The sequence below is a fragment of the Sciurus vulgaris genome, assembly GCF_902686455.1.
Source record: "Sciurus vulgaris genome assembly, chromosome: 1".
Lineage (NCBI taxonomy): Eukaryota > Metazoa > Chordata > Mammalia > Rodentia > Sciuridae > Sciurus > Sciurus vulgaris.
Window position 1 is genome coordinate 153,464,146 of NC_136461.1, and position 18,290 is coordinate 153,482,435.

General features: G+C 36.2%; 1 protein-coding gene across 2 annotated transcripts; it reads right to left on the reverse strand.

Moving 5' to 3' along the window:
• Positions 1-218: 218 nt before the first annotated feature.
• On the reverse strand, positions 219-16,199 carry PEX2 (peroxisomal biogenesis factor 2). 2 transcript variants are annotated; one of them, XM_079152871.1, is made up of 4 exons: positions 15,941-16,199; positions 3,699-3,808; positions 1,641-1,754; positions 219-1,475 (listed from the first exon to the last, which is right to left on the reverse strand). In XM_079152871.1, the coding sequence occupies exons 3-4, from the start codon at positions 1,738-1,740 to the stop codon at positions 541-543; spliced, it is 1,035 nt and encodes a 344-aa protein (XP_079008997.1). In that variant the 5' UTR covers positions 1,741-1,754; positions 3,699-3,808; positions 15,941-16,199; the 3' UTR covers positions 219-540. The 2 variants fall into 2 exon arrangements, with proteins under 2 accessions (XP_079008997.1, XP_079008996.1); XM_079152870.1 differs by having other exon boundaries at positions 3,664-3,808.
• Between the last annotated feature and the right edge of the window lie 2,091 nt (positions 16,200-18,290).

The following is an 18,290-nucleotide window of genomic DNA, read 5'->3' on the forward strand; positions in this document are numbered from 1 at the left end:
TCACTTCTAAGCTGCCTTAAGCAATTTTTACTTTCTAAACATAAGAAGTCAACTGTGAAGGGGTCTGACAGCTATGAACTGAACCTCTTGAAAACTGACTTCAGAGAAAAGCTTAAAGTTACAACTGAGGTATCAGATCTTAAGGTTTAAACAACAGGGTCTTATCATTGTCAGATTATGACATTATATCATCTCTGAAAATAAATGTATATACATCCCAAAGTACCCAAAATCTTTTATTTTTAGAGTTCTACTTTCTAGAAGTAGCAAAATGAAGAATTCATAGTAGTCATCTGACAAAAACTCTCCTTTATTCCTGATATTAAGAACTGAATGCAATGATTTAAAATATTGTATATAATATATTTAGAATCATGTGGTTTTCAGTGATTAGAATTTAGTCATGTCTCCCAAAGGAAGAGAAGACGGTAACTGGGAAGTACCAGTCTTATAAAAGTCATCTAAGCAGTACATTTAGGATGACTAACATTATGGATTTATACATAATACATTTTTCCTCAGAGGAAACAATTTTACTTTCTAAGGTACATTCACTTCTGACATCTCAATTCCTGATTTCAGTGGCTGTACACTGTGTACCTCTGTGCCACACTTAGGACAAGTAAAGTACATGTCAAATAAGAAACTACTTTTAACACAGTAATAACAGAAGATGTGTTCACAGCCTATGGTGTGAGGCATGGTGGGCCACTCTCCACACAAAGAACATTCTTTGCCACTGGTGGCTAATGTACCGTCACTGTTAGAAGCACCAGTAAGAGGGATACACCATGAAGACAACTTAGCTTTCAATTTCTGGATATTGATAAGTGGTAAGAGAAAAATTAGAAATTCAGCAAAACCATGCCAGAGGAGCTCCCTATTCATGTACTCAAACCCAACTTCACGAGCATTTTGGGGCCTGCAAAATACAGAATGAATGCCTAGAAGACGTTCTGTCAAAGTTGCAAACTTTCCCCGTTGAAGGAAAATCAAAAAATTAATTAACCCACCTAATTTCAAAAGTCCAACCACAAAATTTGCACACTGTTTAAGTTTCCCAAAAGATGCTAAATGATGGTTTCGAAACAAATCGTAGCATCGTTCTTCTAACCACCTCCCACCAATGGTACAGAGAGCATACCAGAGTTTCTGGTTTTTACTTGGTGGCTGATATCTCAGGCTTGGGGAAAAACTGTCTCTGTACTGAATATTCAAAACTGACTGTCCCACAGTGGCATTTTTGGAGTAGATGGTGAATCGCCACAAAAAAAGCCACAAGAATGCTTTCACCTCTGGTTCAAAGCGAGCAAACAGTCCTGGCTTAAATCCATGAAAACACTGAGTAAACTGGGACCAAACCAGCTGCTCCAGGGCCTTGTTTAATTCCAGTGCATCCAACTGACTTATTCTGAGCACTCTGTCTGTACTCTTCATATGCTCTTCTCTGGGTGCCATGTCCTCTCTGAAGGTCTCTAGGAAAAAATAAAATTAAGGAACATCATCAACTGTTATAATCTTATACTACCTCCTCCAATGACACTTGGAAAACTAAAACTGGGATTGACAAATTACACAGGGCACCCAGAAGACAGGCCTTTCAGTAGTGTAAAACCTCATGGCAGGCAATCACTTCTTACTTGGAACTTCTTTCTCTCTCTTCTCTCTCCTCTTCCTTCCTTTCTTTTTTTCTCCCTTTTCTTTTCTATTACTTTTTGTTTTCTTCTTGGCCCTCCTCATCAAAGGAATGACAGCTATAAAAAAAAAAAAAAAAAGAAAAGAGAAAAGAAAAGCTGTTGCACCCGTTTCCACAAGCATACTTCTAAGCAATACTCCTTTTCAGATATTCTGGAAGAGAAATATTAAAATCCTGAAACTGAGATGAGGTTCAATAACACGACTAATGGGAGAAATATTATGAATATATAAATACAATGAACTATACAGAATATGGCAATGGATGGTAAGTCAAGATCTCAGTTTAATTTCTAATATTTCTTTTGACTCCAAAGGTATATATAATTTTTATTCTTTTCTTTCTTTCTTTTTTCTGATACTGCCGATTGAATCCACTGGCACTTTACCACTATGCTACATCAACAGTCCTTTTGATTTTTAATTTTGAAACAGGATCTCGCTAATATGCTGAGGACCTTGCTAAATTATCAAGGATGGCCTCAAACTTCGAGATCCTCCATCTCAGCCTCCAGAGTCTCTGGGATTACAAGCATGCGCCACCTCACAGTTAAAGGTATATTTTTTCAAACAGTCACTTAATCTTTCTTGAATATAATTTATGGTTAAAGGAAGTTAGAAAAATCAATGAACAATGTTATTTATTATTCTGTCACACTATTGTCAAAAACACAAATGCTACTAAATTTTACCATGTAGCAAGAATAATGCAGAAATGTCATTGTTAAAGTAATAAAAGTGTACACATCATGAAGTACTAAAAGATAAAAAAACTCTATAATATAATGACATGCTATGATAATTTCAAAAATATATGATGGAAACAAACAGGTGCTAAAGAAAAAAAAAAAAGGTATAAGAAGCTGATTAATGGTCAGCTAGGCATGACTGACTCAAAACACATTAAGTGCAATCCAACACAATTAAAACATCCAGTCACTGCTGGACTTGTATACAGACCTGTTTTGATATTTCAAATTTTTGCTGATGAACTGGCAAATATAGAACATGACCAAAAAAAATCAGAGTTTCTAAAATGGGCCCTTTGTGTAATTTTATAATTACGTGTACAATCTAAAAAAAGTGGAACTCACAGAAGCCAAGAGCAAAATGGTGGTTGTTAAGGGCTAACCCTGGGGGAAAATGGAGTAAGTGGCCAAAGGGTACAAAATTTCAATTATAAGACCAACAAGTTTTGGGGAACTAACGTGCAGCATGGTGACTTCAGTTACTTTTGCACTGTTTACTTGAAATTTGCTAAGGGAGTAGATCTTGAGTGTCCTCATCTCTGTCTGTCTGTCTCTCTCATGCACACACATATTAAGTAATGATGAGTGATGAATGTGTTAATTAATTTGACTGTGGTAGTCATTTCACATTGTATACATATATGAAATGTTCATTTTGTTTACTTTGAATTCACACTTTTTATTTGTCAATTACATCTCAATAAAGCTGGAAAAAAATGTAAATTGGGCTTTCCATACAATGAATTCAATCATGTTTTCAAATCCTTTGAAATGTCCACCACTCTAAGATAGCATTCAAGAGCTGGAGGAGGAGGCATGAATCCTACAGAGAATCAATGCTACTAGCTGGCCATGATATCTTGAATAAATCATTTCAGCTGGTCCTCTCTTACTTTGTTTTTTTCACTTATAAAACAAAGGGATGAAGACAAAAATCACCTTTAAAATTCTATTATAATTTTAACCAAAAAGAGGTTAAACTTTATTTGTTAGAATTGAGAGGCATATCCTAAAATAAAGTTGTACTTTTTTGGACTAGGGAGTATGTTTGACAAGAGAAAATGTTTCAAAAGGTCTGTTTTAACATTATCAGATCCTAGATGACTTAGTGGCAGGAGACTTTTTGCTTAACAATATTAAGTACAGGAAAACAAAAATAACCACTGAATAATAGTGCTGTTTTCTATTAAGCCAGATAGAGGATAGGAATGCTTCTCACCCATAAATGCCAACAGCCTTCTGGGGAGATCTCACCTTTTCCCCTTCCCTGAAGCTCCCTCAAGACTTGACAGCCCTCTGCTATGGCAGTGGAGATTTTTGCCACAAGTTCCTCTGTGAAATCCTTGCCTCATACTTGATGGCACCTATAAGAAAGAAAGAAGGAGTTAAAAAGAGAGTTTCTTTTCCTCATTTTACTAATCTAATACATAGCCAAAGACTGTTGATTTTTTGCCAAAGTAGTTTTCTAAGTCACTCAATGCCCTATGTCCCCAACAGCTTTATCTTAAATTCTGGATGTCCCCGACCATTACATCTAATTAGTCTATCTATTTCTGCTGTTTTCAGTCCATTTCCCACAATGCAATGTTAACACAAACCTCCTCAAGCCTATCAAGCTTGCTTTCCTTCTTAAAACGCTGACACCTAGTCATAGTGCCACCTTCTCTTGTTCACCGTTGGATTTACTGTCTCTTCTCTTTGCAAACAACATAACGTTCCCATTCTTTTAACTGAGAAACTTATCCTGTTTTTAGGTACTGGCTCAAGCATCACTTTTTCCTGACTTTGCAAATTTGGGTTAGCTGCCCCTTCTAGATCCTTCCATTGCATTCTATTCATCCTCTTTCTTAGTCTCTATGCTCTGTATACAAAGTAATGTTTAATTGTCTATCTCCTCCACTAGAGGATAAGTACTGATGTAATGATTATTTGCATATTATCATAACTGAATCATAGCAACACCCATAGTTCCTGGGGTGCAGATGCATTCTACAAATACAAGATGAATGCATAAATGAATAGGTAGAAAGTTTGGGGCCAAAAATACAAATTTTATCCATTAAACTTTGAAACTATTTCAAATTACCATTCCCAGAACATCACTTATGATTTATTTTACCATATTTGTGGTACATCTGTTATTTGCTAAATAATGTATTAGAGCTAGTGATATAATAGTACATTAGTCAGTCTCAACCCTTCAGGAAGCTACAATCTATTGGGGAAAGGGCAGGAGGAAAGCAAGGGTCTGTTATACAAAGCAAATAGGCAAAAAAAGTAAGATATAGTAAGTGATAGGCAAGGGAAATTTCAGGGCACTAAGCATACATCATAAGGTCAAAGAAGGCTTCTTAGTGGGCAGTATCTAAGCAGCAGTGACAGTCTGGCAAAAGAAAGTAAAAATACTATGCTAAGTAGAGGGAATGACAAAGGGAATGAGGGTGCAAGGACAAGAGATAAAGCTGGAAGAAAGCAGAAAACATATCCTAAAGGTGTGAAAAGCCACACTGAAGAGGCGGCATGTCATCAAGAAGGTAATGGGGAGCCACAGAATAGTTGTAACTAATCAGATCTGCATTTCAGACTGCTTGTTCTGGCCACTCTGAGAATGGATTAGAGGTGGTGAGAAGGACTAGAGGCATAGTGACTAGTTAAGAGGTTGTTAAGATGACCTAGTGAGAAACTAATATGGTCTAAATTAGACAAGTATCAATGGTGATGAAAAGAAAAAGGCATTTTTGAAAGCTATTAGGTAGTGAATTGATGCTATTTGGTGAGAATTAAGTAAAAAATAACTGATGTGAAAAACTGAATGGATGGTGATCCAGTTCTCTGAAATAGGAAGGAAAAGATAATACATGCAATTTTAGAGATCTGAGACTTAAATGAGACATCTAAATGGAAAAGTTTAGTAGGCAGTTATGTGAATACAGGAAAGAAAATATTGGTGGAGATTTTTATAAATCTGGGGTCCTTTTGGTAGATAGGCCCAATATCTTGATCTAATTAAATGCTAAAATCAGGAAGGCAGTGATCTAATGAATAAGTAGACCCTATCTATTTATAATGCATTCAGTCTTCTTTGTAAAAATATAATCTTATTCTAAAAGTTTCCTTTGATACAAAGATACACATATCTATGGTAAAGATATATAAATCTCGGGGCAATCGATTTTCTATGTTGCGATTTTCATCACAACCCTATAGTCTCATTGTCCCTCTCATCTAGTGGTTTTCAAACTTAAGAATTCATCCAAATTACTCAAGAGAACTTGTTAGATTGCTGGGCCTCATTACTAGAATCTCTGATAATTAGATCTGGAGTGGGGCTCAAGAGTTTACATATTTAACATTGTCAAATTTAACAAACGTTGAGAACTACCAGACTAATCCATTTCAAAGCAAAATCCTGTTTTTTTTTTTTTTTTTTTTTTTTTGCACATTGCCCATATTGCTCAAGGCTGTATGCCAGCAGACCTCTAACTCCTACTTCTTTCTGATTAGTGCTCATTTATGTATTTACTGAAGTGGTTACAAATCTTTCATGGACACAGGTTTTCCCTTTCTTCTATTAATTAATCCTTGTGAGATTAAGATCATTCACTGACTCTGTTAAGAATGGATATAACCTGGTTACGATAGGTGCTTGGATGCAGTCTAGAAAGGGAGGCAGGCAAGTAGACAACTGAGGCAGCAACCGAAGTGTAAAGCATTGCATATTCTCAAAGGCATAAGTAATATTTCAAAACTCTTTCAACAAGAAAATAATTTCAAATTCCAAACACACACAAATCAGTAAGGTTATTATTAGTTTTCTCACTTTTTTCTGCATTTAACAAATTTTCTCTAATTTACTTACATCATTTATGTAACTGAAGAAAAAACATTATTTTAAACCTTCATAAGTTAAACCAAACTAACAAAATTGTCTGCCCATACTTACCAAATCACCTCTTTGTTACCTCACTATTCCTCCCAGGGTAAAGTACAGAGATCTCACATCTAAGGAAGCCCCAGAGTGTCTCGATCTTTGCAGTCATATAACCCACCATTCCCCAAAGGAGCCTTTAATTCCAGAGCATCTTTCAGTCGTACCTTTGCACCTTTTCTCATATACCTAAACTACTTATCTTCCTTCCTTCCTTCACTGCACTGAACTGAACTATATGCTCTTCCACATTCCAACTCTATTTCAACATTCTTTATGAAAACTTCTTTGTAAGTATCCCTAGTTCCCATTGATCATTACCATTTTTAACTCTGGCAGAAACTACTTATGCCATTCACTTGGGCTCTCAATTATCTGTACTGTGATTTCTATCATGAGAATACATTTTCTTTCCCTATCTTAAACATAAGTTAGTTAAGAAAAAATGCCTTTATTCTCAAATCACCTGCCACCTACAAAATTACTTTCATACCAAGCTCAGTTTTCCTCAAGCACAATTCTATAATTCAGGATATGGCAATGTGGCACAAGTAAGTCTTCTATTATAAAAGTATCTACAACTCTGAATATTCTCCAGATTTCAAATTCTGTAGTCAGGAAGATAAGGAAGACTCTCTTATTGTCAAACTACTCTTGGAACGCTCTAACCATACTAGACACCAATGTAATTCCAAAAGTCTGATCCCACATCTCCCCACAGTCTAAATGTTGGATCAGATCACTTTCCTTTGGATTGCCTACTACAGCCAGATTGTGAGTTCCAGATTGTGGCTGATGAATACCTTATTAATCTTATAGTTCTAGAATTTACCATAATGATGGGCTCATAGTAGCTGCTCAGTAAGTGTTTTACGAACGTATATGCAATACAATAAGCAGTTTGGTAGCTAATCAATGTACACACTCCATAGCTTTTGAGTAAGTACATCCAGATGAACTGGATGGGCAGAGAAAATATCTGGTCCTCAGGTCCCTTATTAATATTTAGTGAGAAAATCATTAAAGCAAGTGTTCTTTCATAGGAATCAAGCATTTCAAAACCCTCATATCTGCAGGAATCATACTTTAGAACATTTAGTAAAGATAGAAATGTTTAATGACCACCAGAAAAGGAGACTTAACAGTCTCTAAACAGACCTAATATTTAACAATACTTTATAAAAAAAATTCTCTTATCCTTTCTGTTATAGTTTAACATTTTTTTCCTTTCCTTTTTTCCTCCCCAGGATTGGCCTCAGTGTAGATTAGGAACAGCTGGTCTCACTCTCTTTCCTGCTTAAGACTCTTTAATAGACCAAAAGACTTATTATTATTAAACTGCTCTTCAGTCTTTTCTCCTTCAGACAAATAATGTTTCTCTAGTTTTTGTCTTAGCCTTTATTTTCCAAAACTAGTTATTTTTGTGACTTCTTTTAGTTGTAAACATACAGCAAACACTGTTCATTTTACATCACAGTTCAAGAAAGTGTAATACCTCTGCTATGCTCTACATTCCTCTTTAAGCAACTGTGAAGGAGTGGAAAAAGCACATCTAAAAATCAAACAGACCTAAAGTCTAGTTCCAGTTCTGGCACTTACTTGCTATGCACTTAAAAAAAAAATTCATTAGCCTCAGATTTTTCTCTGAAAAGTTGGAAATAACAGCTACCTCCTAAGGTTGTTGAGATTAAACTAGATTTTATGGAAATGGTTTGGAAACTAAAGCAGCATTATTACTATATTGTTGCTGCTTTAGTTAGGGATGAGCATAAAAAGAACAAGACCTGAACTGATTTTGGCAAATCTCATTTGAAAAGCTGAAATCTTCATTACCAATTCTAATGCCTTAGTCAACCTGTGTAAAAGGATTTTCCCCCAGGAAGTAGTGACTACATCATTAAAAAATAATTGTGGCTAACCCATGAACATGATGTCACCACTATGTGTACATGTAAGAGGGTCAGGCAGGAGGAGCAGGGACATGGTCCAGTGTAGCACATTCCATTTTTAACCTGCATCTTGTCTGAAAGTAGATGTAATGGGATTCCTAGAGAATGAAGTTGGGCTCCAGTTCCCTTGGCTACTTAATCCCCACCAATATGCCTGTGACTGTTATCTGGAAATAAAGAAACCTCAGGAACGCACACTAGTAACATCTGACTCCAGGGTGCTTTGCTCCACGGAGCACAGTACAGACAGTTCAAGACAAGCTTGCAACCTTGAGTTTATCATCAACGTATAACTACATTTAGTTTCCCTCTTCCTCATCCCAACTCCACCAGGCCCCCTCACAACTAGAAGTTCAATAATTAGATATGGAATACTCCTCCTTGCACTGCTACAGAATATTTGTTCACAATAGGTATGAAGCGCAGAAAAATGCCTTTAAATCACATAAAGTTATTCTCAATATAATACAAACAGTTTATGTTTTAGCAAATTCTAATTCTCCGACAAATAGTTCTTCAACTGAACCAATATTTATTGAGCATCTACCAAATGAGAGGCATTCTCCTAGGTACCAGAGTCTATGTAAATATTTAACTGTCAGTTAACTTCCTTTTATTCAAGCATTTAAAAAAAAAATAGAATGCAATCAGGACTGGCCAATGATCGCTGAAGTAAAAAATGAACTTAAAATATGCAAACACTATAAAGGATCACAAAACTCTCCAGACGGAGCAAAGAAAAATGATATTTGGGACAAGGGAACAAGTTATGCAAACGTCCTGAAATGTGTGAGCTCCTGGCCATGGTCTAGCTGGGAATGGGTATCACTGCGAGCATCGTGTTCTTGGTTATTTAGCCCACATCAGTGTAGCTGCATTTGTCATCTGGAAGTGAAAAACAAGACATCTGTCATGACCAGAGCACAGGAGGCTGACAGGAGAGATTGGCTGAAGGGCCAGCCTGGCCATATTATAAAAAAGCATTTATGTTAAGGCAACTGCATTGATTCTGTAGGCATGAATAACCATTGAAGAGAAGAGACATAACAGTATAAATTTTAAAAGATTAATCTAATGGCAGAGTTCAATAAGACTGAATCAAAGGAAAACTGCTGTTCCAGGAGACCAGTTATAGGATTCCTACAATTCAGAGTTCTAACCAAGATGCTAACAACTTTCTGGATAAGTCAAAGTAATTTAACTTACTTCATTGATAACTACGGAAATCAGAAAGGAAATTACAATATCCTTACATTTGGAAAAAAAATCCCCTATATTTTTGGTAAGCCAGTATTTTCCTGACTTCTATTACACTGATTGCCAATACTAATGCCCAAACCTTGGTCAGTCTATTTTCTACTTTACTTTCAGGAATTTAAGTACAAACAATTCCCATATTATTGGTACTTTTAGATTAGTACCTAGTTTCATAAATGTAGGCTCAAACTTGGATAGTAATTTAAAAAGTTTACTTTTTTCTTAAGTTGGAATTGTTTTGAGTCAAACACCATTAGATGTAATACAAATTGATTTCTGTCAGTGCCAAAAACAATGTTATTTCTTACTCCAATTTTTAACATGCAATCCTGTGACCCTCTTACCCATTTTCTAAAGTATATTAACTTTAAGATTCTAAAAGGCTATCTAAGAAGGAAATATTTATTATCCATGCAAAGACAAATATAAAAGTAAAGGATTAAAGTTATAATTTACAATAAATAATACTGGGGTTAAAGAAGGATTCTACTATGTTAAGGATATGTGAAAAAGATGCTTAAGGCAAAATCATGCCCAGATAAAAAGTGTATCTACTCATGTTAGTGTGATTAACTTGTCACATAAATATGTTTAAGACAAAGTGATCCAGCACTAGAAACTATTAAAAAGGTCTCCTGCTGACATTTTATCACTAGACATGTCACACTGCTTTTCCTTCATAGGAAAAAAAAAAAAAATTGTTTACAAAGAGCAGCAGCATATGACCTTATCCTTTAAATAACTCACACTTTCCTTTTATGTTTTTCATTTCCCAAAACAGAAACTTTTTCATCTACATCAAGTAAACAAATGACTATCTCACTGAGGAAGAAAGAAAATTTCAGGATGTGCATTAGAGCTTTTATTGAGTATAGTACAAATAATGAACAAATATATTTTATTTAAAAACATGTTATTGACAGAAATCTATCAATAATAATGTAGGTATTGTCAAGGGCTTGTCAATATTAATGTAATTATGATTAAAGGGATAACATGGATTTTCACTATAATACCAAGTAACATCTCCTACTTTGCTGCTATCAATATACACATTATTATTGACCTGTTTTGAGACATTCAGTACTAGATGTATTACCATTAAACATATCTGTCAATGTATACTGCCTACAAAAATTCTACATTTAAATTTACAGCCTTGTAAACTTTATCAGCAGAAACATGTGATTTACAATTAATCTGTAAGTTATCATACTCACCCAGGTATCCCTTGCCAGGCTGTTCTTTTTCAGTTTCACAATAATTGACTAATTTTTAGAATGACAATGTCACTGACACATTACATTAAATTTTCTAGTAATTGAAATAGACGGGACCAAATATTCATTTTATTCCTCTGTAATTTTTTAAAAGTTTTAGAGTAAGATTTCATATGAGGTATGTGAATAAAATACTATTTCTGGAGATCTTAAGTTTTGAACCTATACTCTACTATTTTATTTCCTTTGTGTAGTCAGATAGATTTACTGTCCATTGTATTGAAATCAATACTAATAAAGGGGACATGCATCAAAGAGGGATTTAACAGGACACTGATTCCCAGAACACATTTCAAACATGAGTAGAACAGAAAAAGCTATGGCTAAGACCCATTAGTACACTGTGACCTCTGGCATGCTGAACAGGCCTAGAAATCAACAACTTTAAGTTCAAATCCCACTTCTGCCACAGACTTGCTAAGTGACTTGTCACTACTCTGTTTTTCCTCCCTTTCACTATATATAAACTAAGTTTCAATAGTTTGTAAATAGCTGAAGTTATAAATCCTAATCATACTCATCTGGATATAGGAAAGAAATGCAGAATGTTAAAATTGTGCTACACATACTAGATCTTTAAATTCCTCTTAACTTCAAAGAAATCCTCATTAAAATTCATGTAAGAGCTCTGTCTCTTTTTTGAAGGTGGAAGGGGTACATAACAAATTTTTCTAAAAAATCTTTTCATACATATATGAAAGATACACTTCAAAATAACATACCTACCTCAAAATAATGTCCAGGAACTGAAGCTTGCCACAAAGGGGAAAATAATTAATTTTTTTCATTTAGAGAACACTCAAATACAATTCTCAAGATTATACTGTCTTATACAATAAACTGCCTTATTTTAGTTATAGTGTGCTTGATGAAGTATTTAAAATTATACAAAAGACTCTTTATAAATCTTAAAACAATTTCTAATATCTTGTTCTAGCTTCACAAATATGTTTTCAAGAGAACAGAAAGGTTTTTATACTTTTCTCTTTCAGAAACTTGTTATTTCTGAGTCTTTAGGAGAGAAAGCATATTTGAAAAAAAAAAAAAAAGTTGTTTTTAAGAAAATGGGGAGGAGTATTAAACAGGCTTTGATTAGTTCTGTGTTCTGACCCAGGTCACTTAGACTGTGTGACTGCACAAATCATTTTGCCACACTGTAGTCTTCATCCATTGGGGTAGAGTGGTGGGGGGAGCAGGGGAAGCAAATGTAAAAAGTCTACTACCTATCTAGAATCCTTATAGGAACCGTTTTAGGAAATCTTGGAAAGGGAAGAAATTTAACAAACAAACACAGCCATTTCCAACTGCAGAAATGGTTATGTTGAATACTGAGTATGGAAAATGCTAAAATAGAGAAATCAGAGCAGGACAGGTAAGAAAGAACCTTCATAGAAGGCAAGAGGGAAACATTAAGGAAGACAATCCCAATGAATTTGTTAGTTTACAACCATAATGAACATATACTACTTATTTACCAGTTATTGAGTGCTAACAAGTGACTATTATAGCTAATTGCCATGTACAAAATTAAATACTAAATCACTTAATCCTTATAATACAAAGAAAAATGTTCTTTTATTATTTCTGCTCTAAAATAAAAACCCTAGGGAACAAAAAGATTATATGAAGCACAGCTGGAAGTGGCAAAGTCATGCTGTGAACCAGTGTCCTATAATGATAAGGTGGTTTTTGGCCTAAAAGGTAAACATAAACACTTTAGGATAGTACTACAAGACATGCAGATGGAGTTATTTTAAGAGGCAATATTAAGAGTAGAGCCATGAACTACAGCAAAAATTCTAATCCAAGGATGAACAAATGAGACATATGATATACCTGGAGTAACTGGATATTTAAAATGTTCTATACATTTAGGAAGAGTCTTTACAATCCAAGTGCTTAAGAAGAGAATTCCATGTCCTGAAAATTATTTGAATACATATTCAATTGCACCTTTTACAGTACCAGAGAAATGCAGAAATTTCTCCAAAAAACAAATCAGCAATGGAATAACAGGAACCACAGCCAGGCACGGTAGCACACACTTGTAATCCCAGTAGCTTGGGAGGGTGAGGTTGGAGGATCCCAAGCTTGAGGCCAGCCTCAGCAAATCAGTGAGGCCCTAAGTTACTTAACAAGTCCCTACCTCAAAACAAAACAAAAAAAATAATAAAAACAGGCTGGGGATGTGCTCAGTGGTCAAGTACCTCTGGGTTCAATCCCTAGTACACAAAACAAAAATAAACCCAAAAAGAGGAACTACAATGTAATACATGTTATTTGTAAGGCACAACATATTTCTTTTAAATTCCTTATCTCACTAGATCCACACAACACAGTATTAGCTCTATTTTAAGAATATAAATATTAAAGCTTGAGAAGACTAATAATCTGTCTAAGATCAAGCTGGAAATTACTAAATTTCTGGCAATACTAGAAAAACTGGAACATAGAAAGAAGTGAGTAGGATGGATATCTGGTAAGCATGGATCAAGTATAATCCAACAGAATGCAAAGCAATATTGTTTTCCTCCTCAGGATCATTCCAAAGACCAGACTGACAGACAAACTTTCAGAACTATAGATGGAAAAAGAAATTAAAGGAATGCAGTAAAGTTGCTCATGCTGCCTGGGATGTATCTAATCTACATTACCTCTTTCTTTTTTTATAAATGTGATCAAAGAACAATTCAAAAGAATTGAAAAATGTCAAATCTGAACAGAGTAAGCATGTCAGTGAAAAATATATGTATGACCATCATTTAACTATTATGAACACATACTATATGCAAGGTAGAGGTGATACCAACTCATCCAATGAACACTAGAAGGGAGAGATCATAACTGAAAAAGAATTATTTTGGAGTTCTTGTTTTTTGTATTTTAACAGTAAGAAAAAAATAAATGAAAATTTGGATGAAATTTTATCTCACCTTCACCTTCACCTCATGGAATTTTATCTTACCAGACAGGCAGGTAAGAAAGCAAAATTCTGATATTAAGAAAATATATTAAATAAGAGTAAAAAACAATATAGAAAAGGTTATAAGCACATACTACTCTTCCCTGCCTCCATTATATATAGAAACCTCAGGGCTAAGCTTTAAAAGGCAGTGCCAGGTTCATAGACATGAGGCATATAGACCAATTCAGGGCTTTTCTCCTGAGGCTTGTACATTTTGATGAGTGAAAGAGACACAGAATGCTTAGAAACTACTATCACTTCACATGAAAAAGATCAAGGGACATGGAGTTTATTTCTTGGTTGTCCAATCTAGATCATCAAGAGAGAAAAAAAAAAAAAAAAGGGAAGCAACTGAGAGTAGAACTTTTGTCTAGAAATAGACTGTGCACATGGCACACACTTTTCTTGTGTTATAGGAATCTGAACACAAGGTCTGTGGGCAAGAGAGGCAGAAACTTTAGAATTATTTGATGATGTGAGGAAAGATGCGGCTAGGACTTTACTAAACACATTACAAAGGGCAAGTCTGCTATCCTCTTCTAAGGTTCATACTGAATATGTAAGGTGGAAAATACCTGAGCTCCTTATAGAAAGGATTATTATGAGCACCAATATAAGCATAATTTTTTGGCTAAAATAAAAGGCATGAGGAAGAAAAGAAAATAAGGAGTGATGATTCTAATCATACAGAATTAAATTTCAAACATCTACAAAACAAGTGAAATTGAATACGCACGTTTATAGCTTTTAGCAATAAATTAACTGTGAATACAGAATTTAGAAAAATTTAATAATCAAGTGAATGTATGTTGAATATAAATGAATAACTGTCCTAAGAAAAAGAATTTCAATTCCAGAAGGAAAGGCAGATCATCTAGTCTAAGATAATTAATTTTTTGCTTTGTCTCTATCCTGCACGGCTCCAGGAACTTTATAGAAATTTTTTATGAAACAATTTTAAACCCACAGATTGCTACCTGTAACTTCTAAAAATGAAGAGAATAGAAGTTGAAATGGTAAAGTTAGACAGGTAAACCAGAATCAGGAGTAGAACCGAATTCGCTTGACTTCGTTTAGTATTCTATGTGCCAACACCTTTATTTTGTTTTCTTTTAAAAGAAGGGAAAAAAAATTAGAGGTTCTTTTTTACTTTTAAAGTAATTTACTATCTCCCTTCTTTCAAATCTCTGGCTCAAGATCATTGAACTCTAATCTTTCTGGATACAACTAATTGATAATATTGGCAAGATCAGAAAAGTAGTTTAAAAAGAAAAAAAAGTTAGCCGACCAAAATTTGTATGTTCAGATATAACTAAAAGTAACATAAGTAGACGTGTTTAGACTACAAATTGTGGTGGAAGAAGCCTTAGTCTCCTTGTAATTGCTAAAAACTATCTATAGAAAAATTTGCAAGGGGCACCGCAGAATACAAAAACCACGTTAGACCTGAACTTTCAAAACCTGGTCTCATCCTATGAAAAGCCTTTCACCAAAATGTTCCGTGTATGGAGAATGGTCCCTAAATAAATACACACACAATGACTTTTAAAGACCCAAAGAAAAATGCTAATGATTTTCACATTCCTTATAAGGAATCAATGAGAAATCTAATAAACTCCGCAATTCTCTAGGAAAATCCTATCTCCCTCCATAAGAAAATCAAAACTTTTAAGCGAATGCACTTTCACCTGTTACTCAATTTTTTGTAGTACATGTAACCCTTTATATGAGCCCTCAGATTTTACGTAAAGCTTGCATCCTGGATGATTCTTGAAGGTTTTCATAAGAGGCAAATCTCTTCACGAGGAAAACACTTCGAAGTTCGTCTCTAAAAAGGCAATTCGTGGAATGCAGAGGGGTTCGAGTCTAGCTGCGTGTTGTTCCCCTCACCACCCCCAAGGCGCGATCCTAAGAAAATCTGTAGGCGTTTGTACTTGCTGTACAGCCTTTCCCGAAATCAAGAGACTTTGATCTGCCTCTCCCAGGAAGACAGGAAGCCAATAAACAGAGAAACTAAAGTAAAGAGTGAGAATTACAAGGTCGTGAAACTCCAGGACTTCCCGGCTGTTAAGCAAGACCTCAGCCTCGCACGCCGGCGCTCTCGCGCAGACACTGACCTTGGGAGCCTGCGAAACACCCACGCTCCGCGAAACTTTTTCTGAAACATACTCTGGAAAGCTTGGCTTTTTCCTAGCAGAATGTGGGTTATCCCGGCTTCCGGAACTCACGGGCTTCCGGAGCGACGCAGGACCCGGAAGTGGCTGGGGAAAAAAAAAAAAAAAAAGGAAATAGCACCACAGTGAGAACTACGCTTTAGAGAACTGCGGAAGGCCCGAGAGGGCCCAGCACCCGAGCACTCCGACGAGCCGAAGAGCCGAAGGGCCGAAGGGCCGAAGAAGACACCACGCGCTCGGTGATTGGTCGGGGAAACGGTCTCTGATTGGCAGAAGAGTCACGAACCGGTCAGCCCCGGGTCGGGGGCCGGGCGTGAAGAGGTTGCAGTGTCAAGGGGCCGCTGGGAAGCTGGGGCTCTTGGGGGCAGGAGTCTGAATCCTTGCGGACGCCACAGCGGGCTGCCGGAGAAGCGCCGCCGGGTGGTGGCGAGGTGCCTCCGCACCTTGGGGTCTTCTAGTCCGCCCTGAGCGGCCTGCTGCGTGACGACCTCGTGAGGAGGGAGCCCTCGGGCCGGGTGACTGTGTCGGGACTAGGACGGTTGTGCGGTGCGTGTAGACATGCCTTCACCCGGGGCTCGGTGGCCTGCGTGTTGACTTCTGCAGGCTGGAGAAGGCAGGTCGGCCGCCTTGCAGAGTTGCGCCCGAGAGGCCGGATAAATTCGGGGTAGTGCCCACTTGGACAGGAATCCCTCCCTCAGATCTTCCCTGTAGTTGTCAGGCGCACGTGCAGCTAGGTCGCCCTCCCCAGGGAATCCAGTCAAAATTTGAGAGTGGGGTCCGAAGGAAGAGCGCTCAGTAGGCAGTTGTGTGCAACCCTTTTAGAAATCGCTAAGGTTTGGACGAAATCGAGTTGTTAAAGAAGTAAAGATTTCCCGCACATAGTAGGTTTTAAAAACCTTTTAGTTCTGGTCCCAAACCCCTCAGGAGAGCGCTCAGTCTTACAAGGAGTCTATTGTTAAACACTGATAACTTATCCTATAAAAGCAATATTACAGAAATGCTTTTTAAATTTGGCTTATTTGTTTTTTGGCTTATATTTTATTTCAGAAATTATTCTGTGGAACAGTTGTTACGAAACACGAACAAGATAAAACATACGAATGAACTCCAAAATTGTCCAAATTCATTTTTACATTAAAGACACACAATTTGATTGATACCTGGAATGTTGCCTTCTGTATGTTAAGGACATCTTGGGGGTGGGAGGGACAGGGAATGGGCCTGAATAGGAGGGTGATAGTTTAATTGGTGAATCAAAGTCCTTCCCACCGTGAGAGCCTAGAGTACAAATGAGATGGAGTGGGGGCTGCAAGTTAATAGGGTTTGTAGTTCACTTAGGGATAGCTGAGGAGGTTTTCTAGACTGCAGCTGTTCAGTATGGTAGCCATTAGCCACATGTGGTTAGTCTTAATTGAGGTCTGCCCTAAGTGTAAAATATGCACAAGGTTTTTAAGACGTGGTATGAAGGAAGAAAATAATAAAGAATGTAAAATATTAATTTTATATTGATTATATATTGAAATGAGAATGTTTTGAAAAATTTAAAATTATGCAATTTCCACAACATTTACACTGGATACTCCTAGAGAAAGAAATTCTCTTTGAAGAAGACTAAGTCTTTCATTTAGGAGTTGGGAAGTGGGCAGCTATGTGGCACTTCTCAGATAACCCCCAGATGTACTGTACTTAACTAAATTTTTGTGTTTTGGGAGGGAAAGACCGGCATAGAGGACCTTTTCAGAAAGCCCATCTATTTCATAAAGCTTTATGTAGGTCATGTGAGCATCCACAGTATCTATTGATAATGATAACCTACCTGTGAAGATATTTGAACTATATTAAATGAATCTGATTAAGATTCGAGGAAAATATGTATGGCAGTCAGATTTTCTGTTGAAAATGTTTAAAGTAACCTCTAAGTATTTTACCTCGTTGGTTTTGTAGTGGACTAGTAAGCTGAGGTTTCAGGAAAGCTTTGATTCCACTTTTCTAATATTTGCTTAAAAATATTTTTTCACTTTTTATTTAACAAAAACCTCTTGGGGGCCAGAAGTAATGCTTGTTAATATCAGTATAAATATGAACCAGACAAGACAGACATGGCCCTTATCTTTCTAGAAGCTTAAGAATATCAATTCAGAGACAGAATAACCAAGGTATGATATTTTTTGCCTTTGAGTGAATGATTTACTTCTGTAAATGCAAAATATTAGTTGTTTTAAACCTAGGATTTATATATTCCTGCAGACATGCTATAAGTTTTAAGACTTGGCTGTGGGCTTACTAAAAGCCA

Coding starts and splice junctions, on each gene's coding strand:
- PEX2 (XM_079152870.1), bottom strand. Junction 1,476..1,640: donor GAGAGAGAAAGAAGTTCCAA/GTAAGAAGTGAT, acceptor ATTTTTTCCTAG/AGACCTTCAGAGAGGACATG.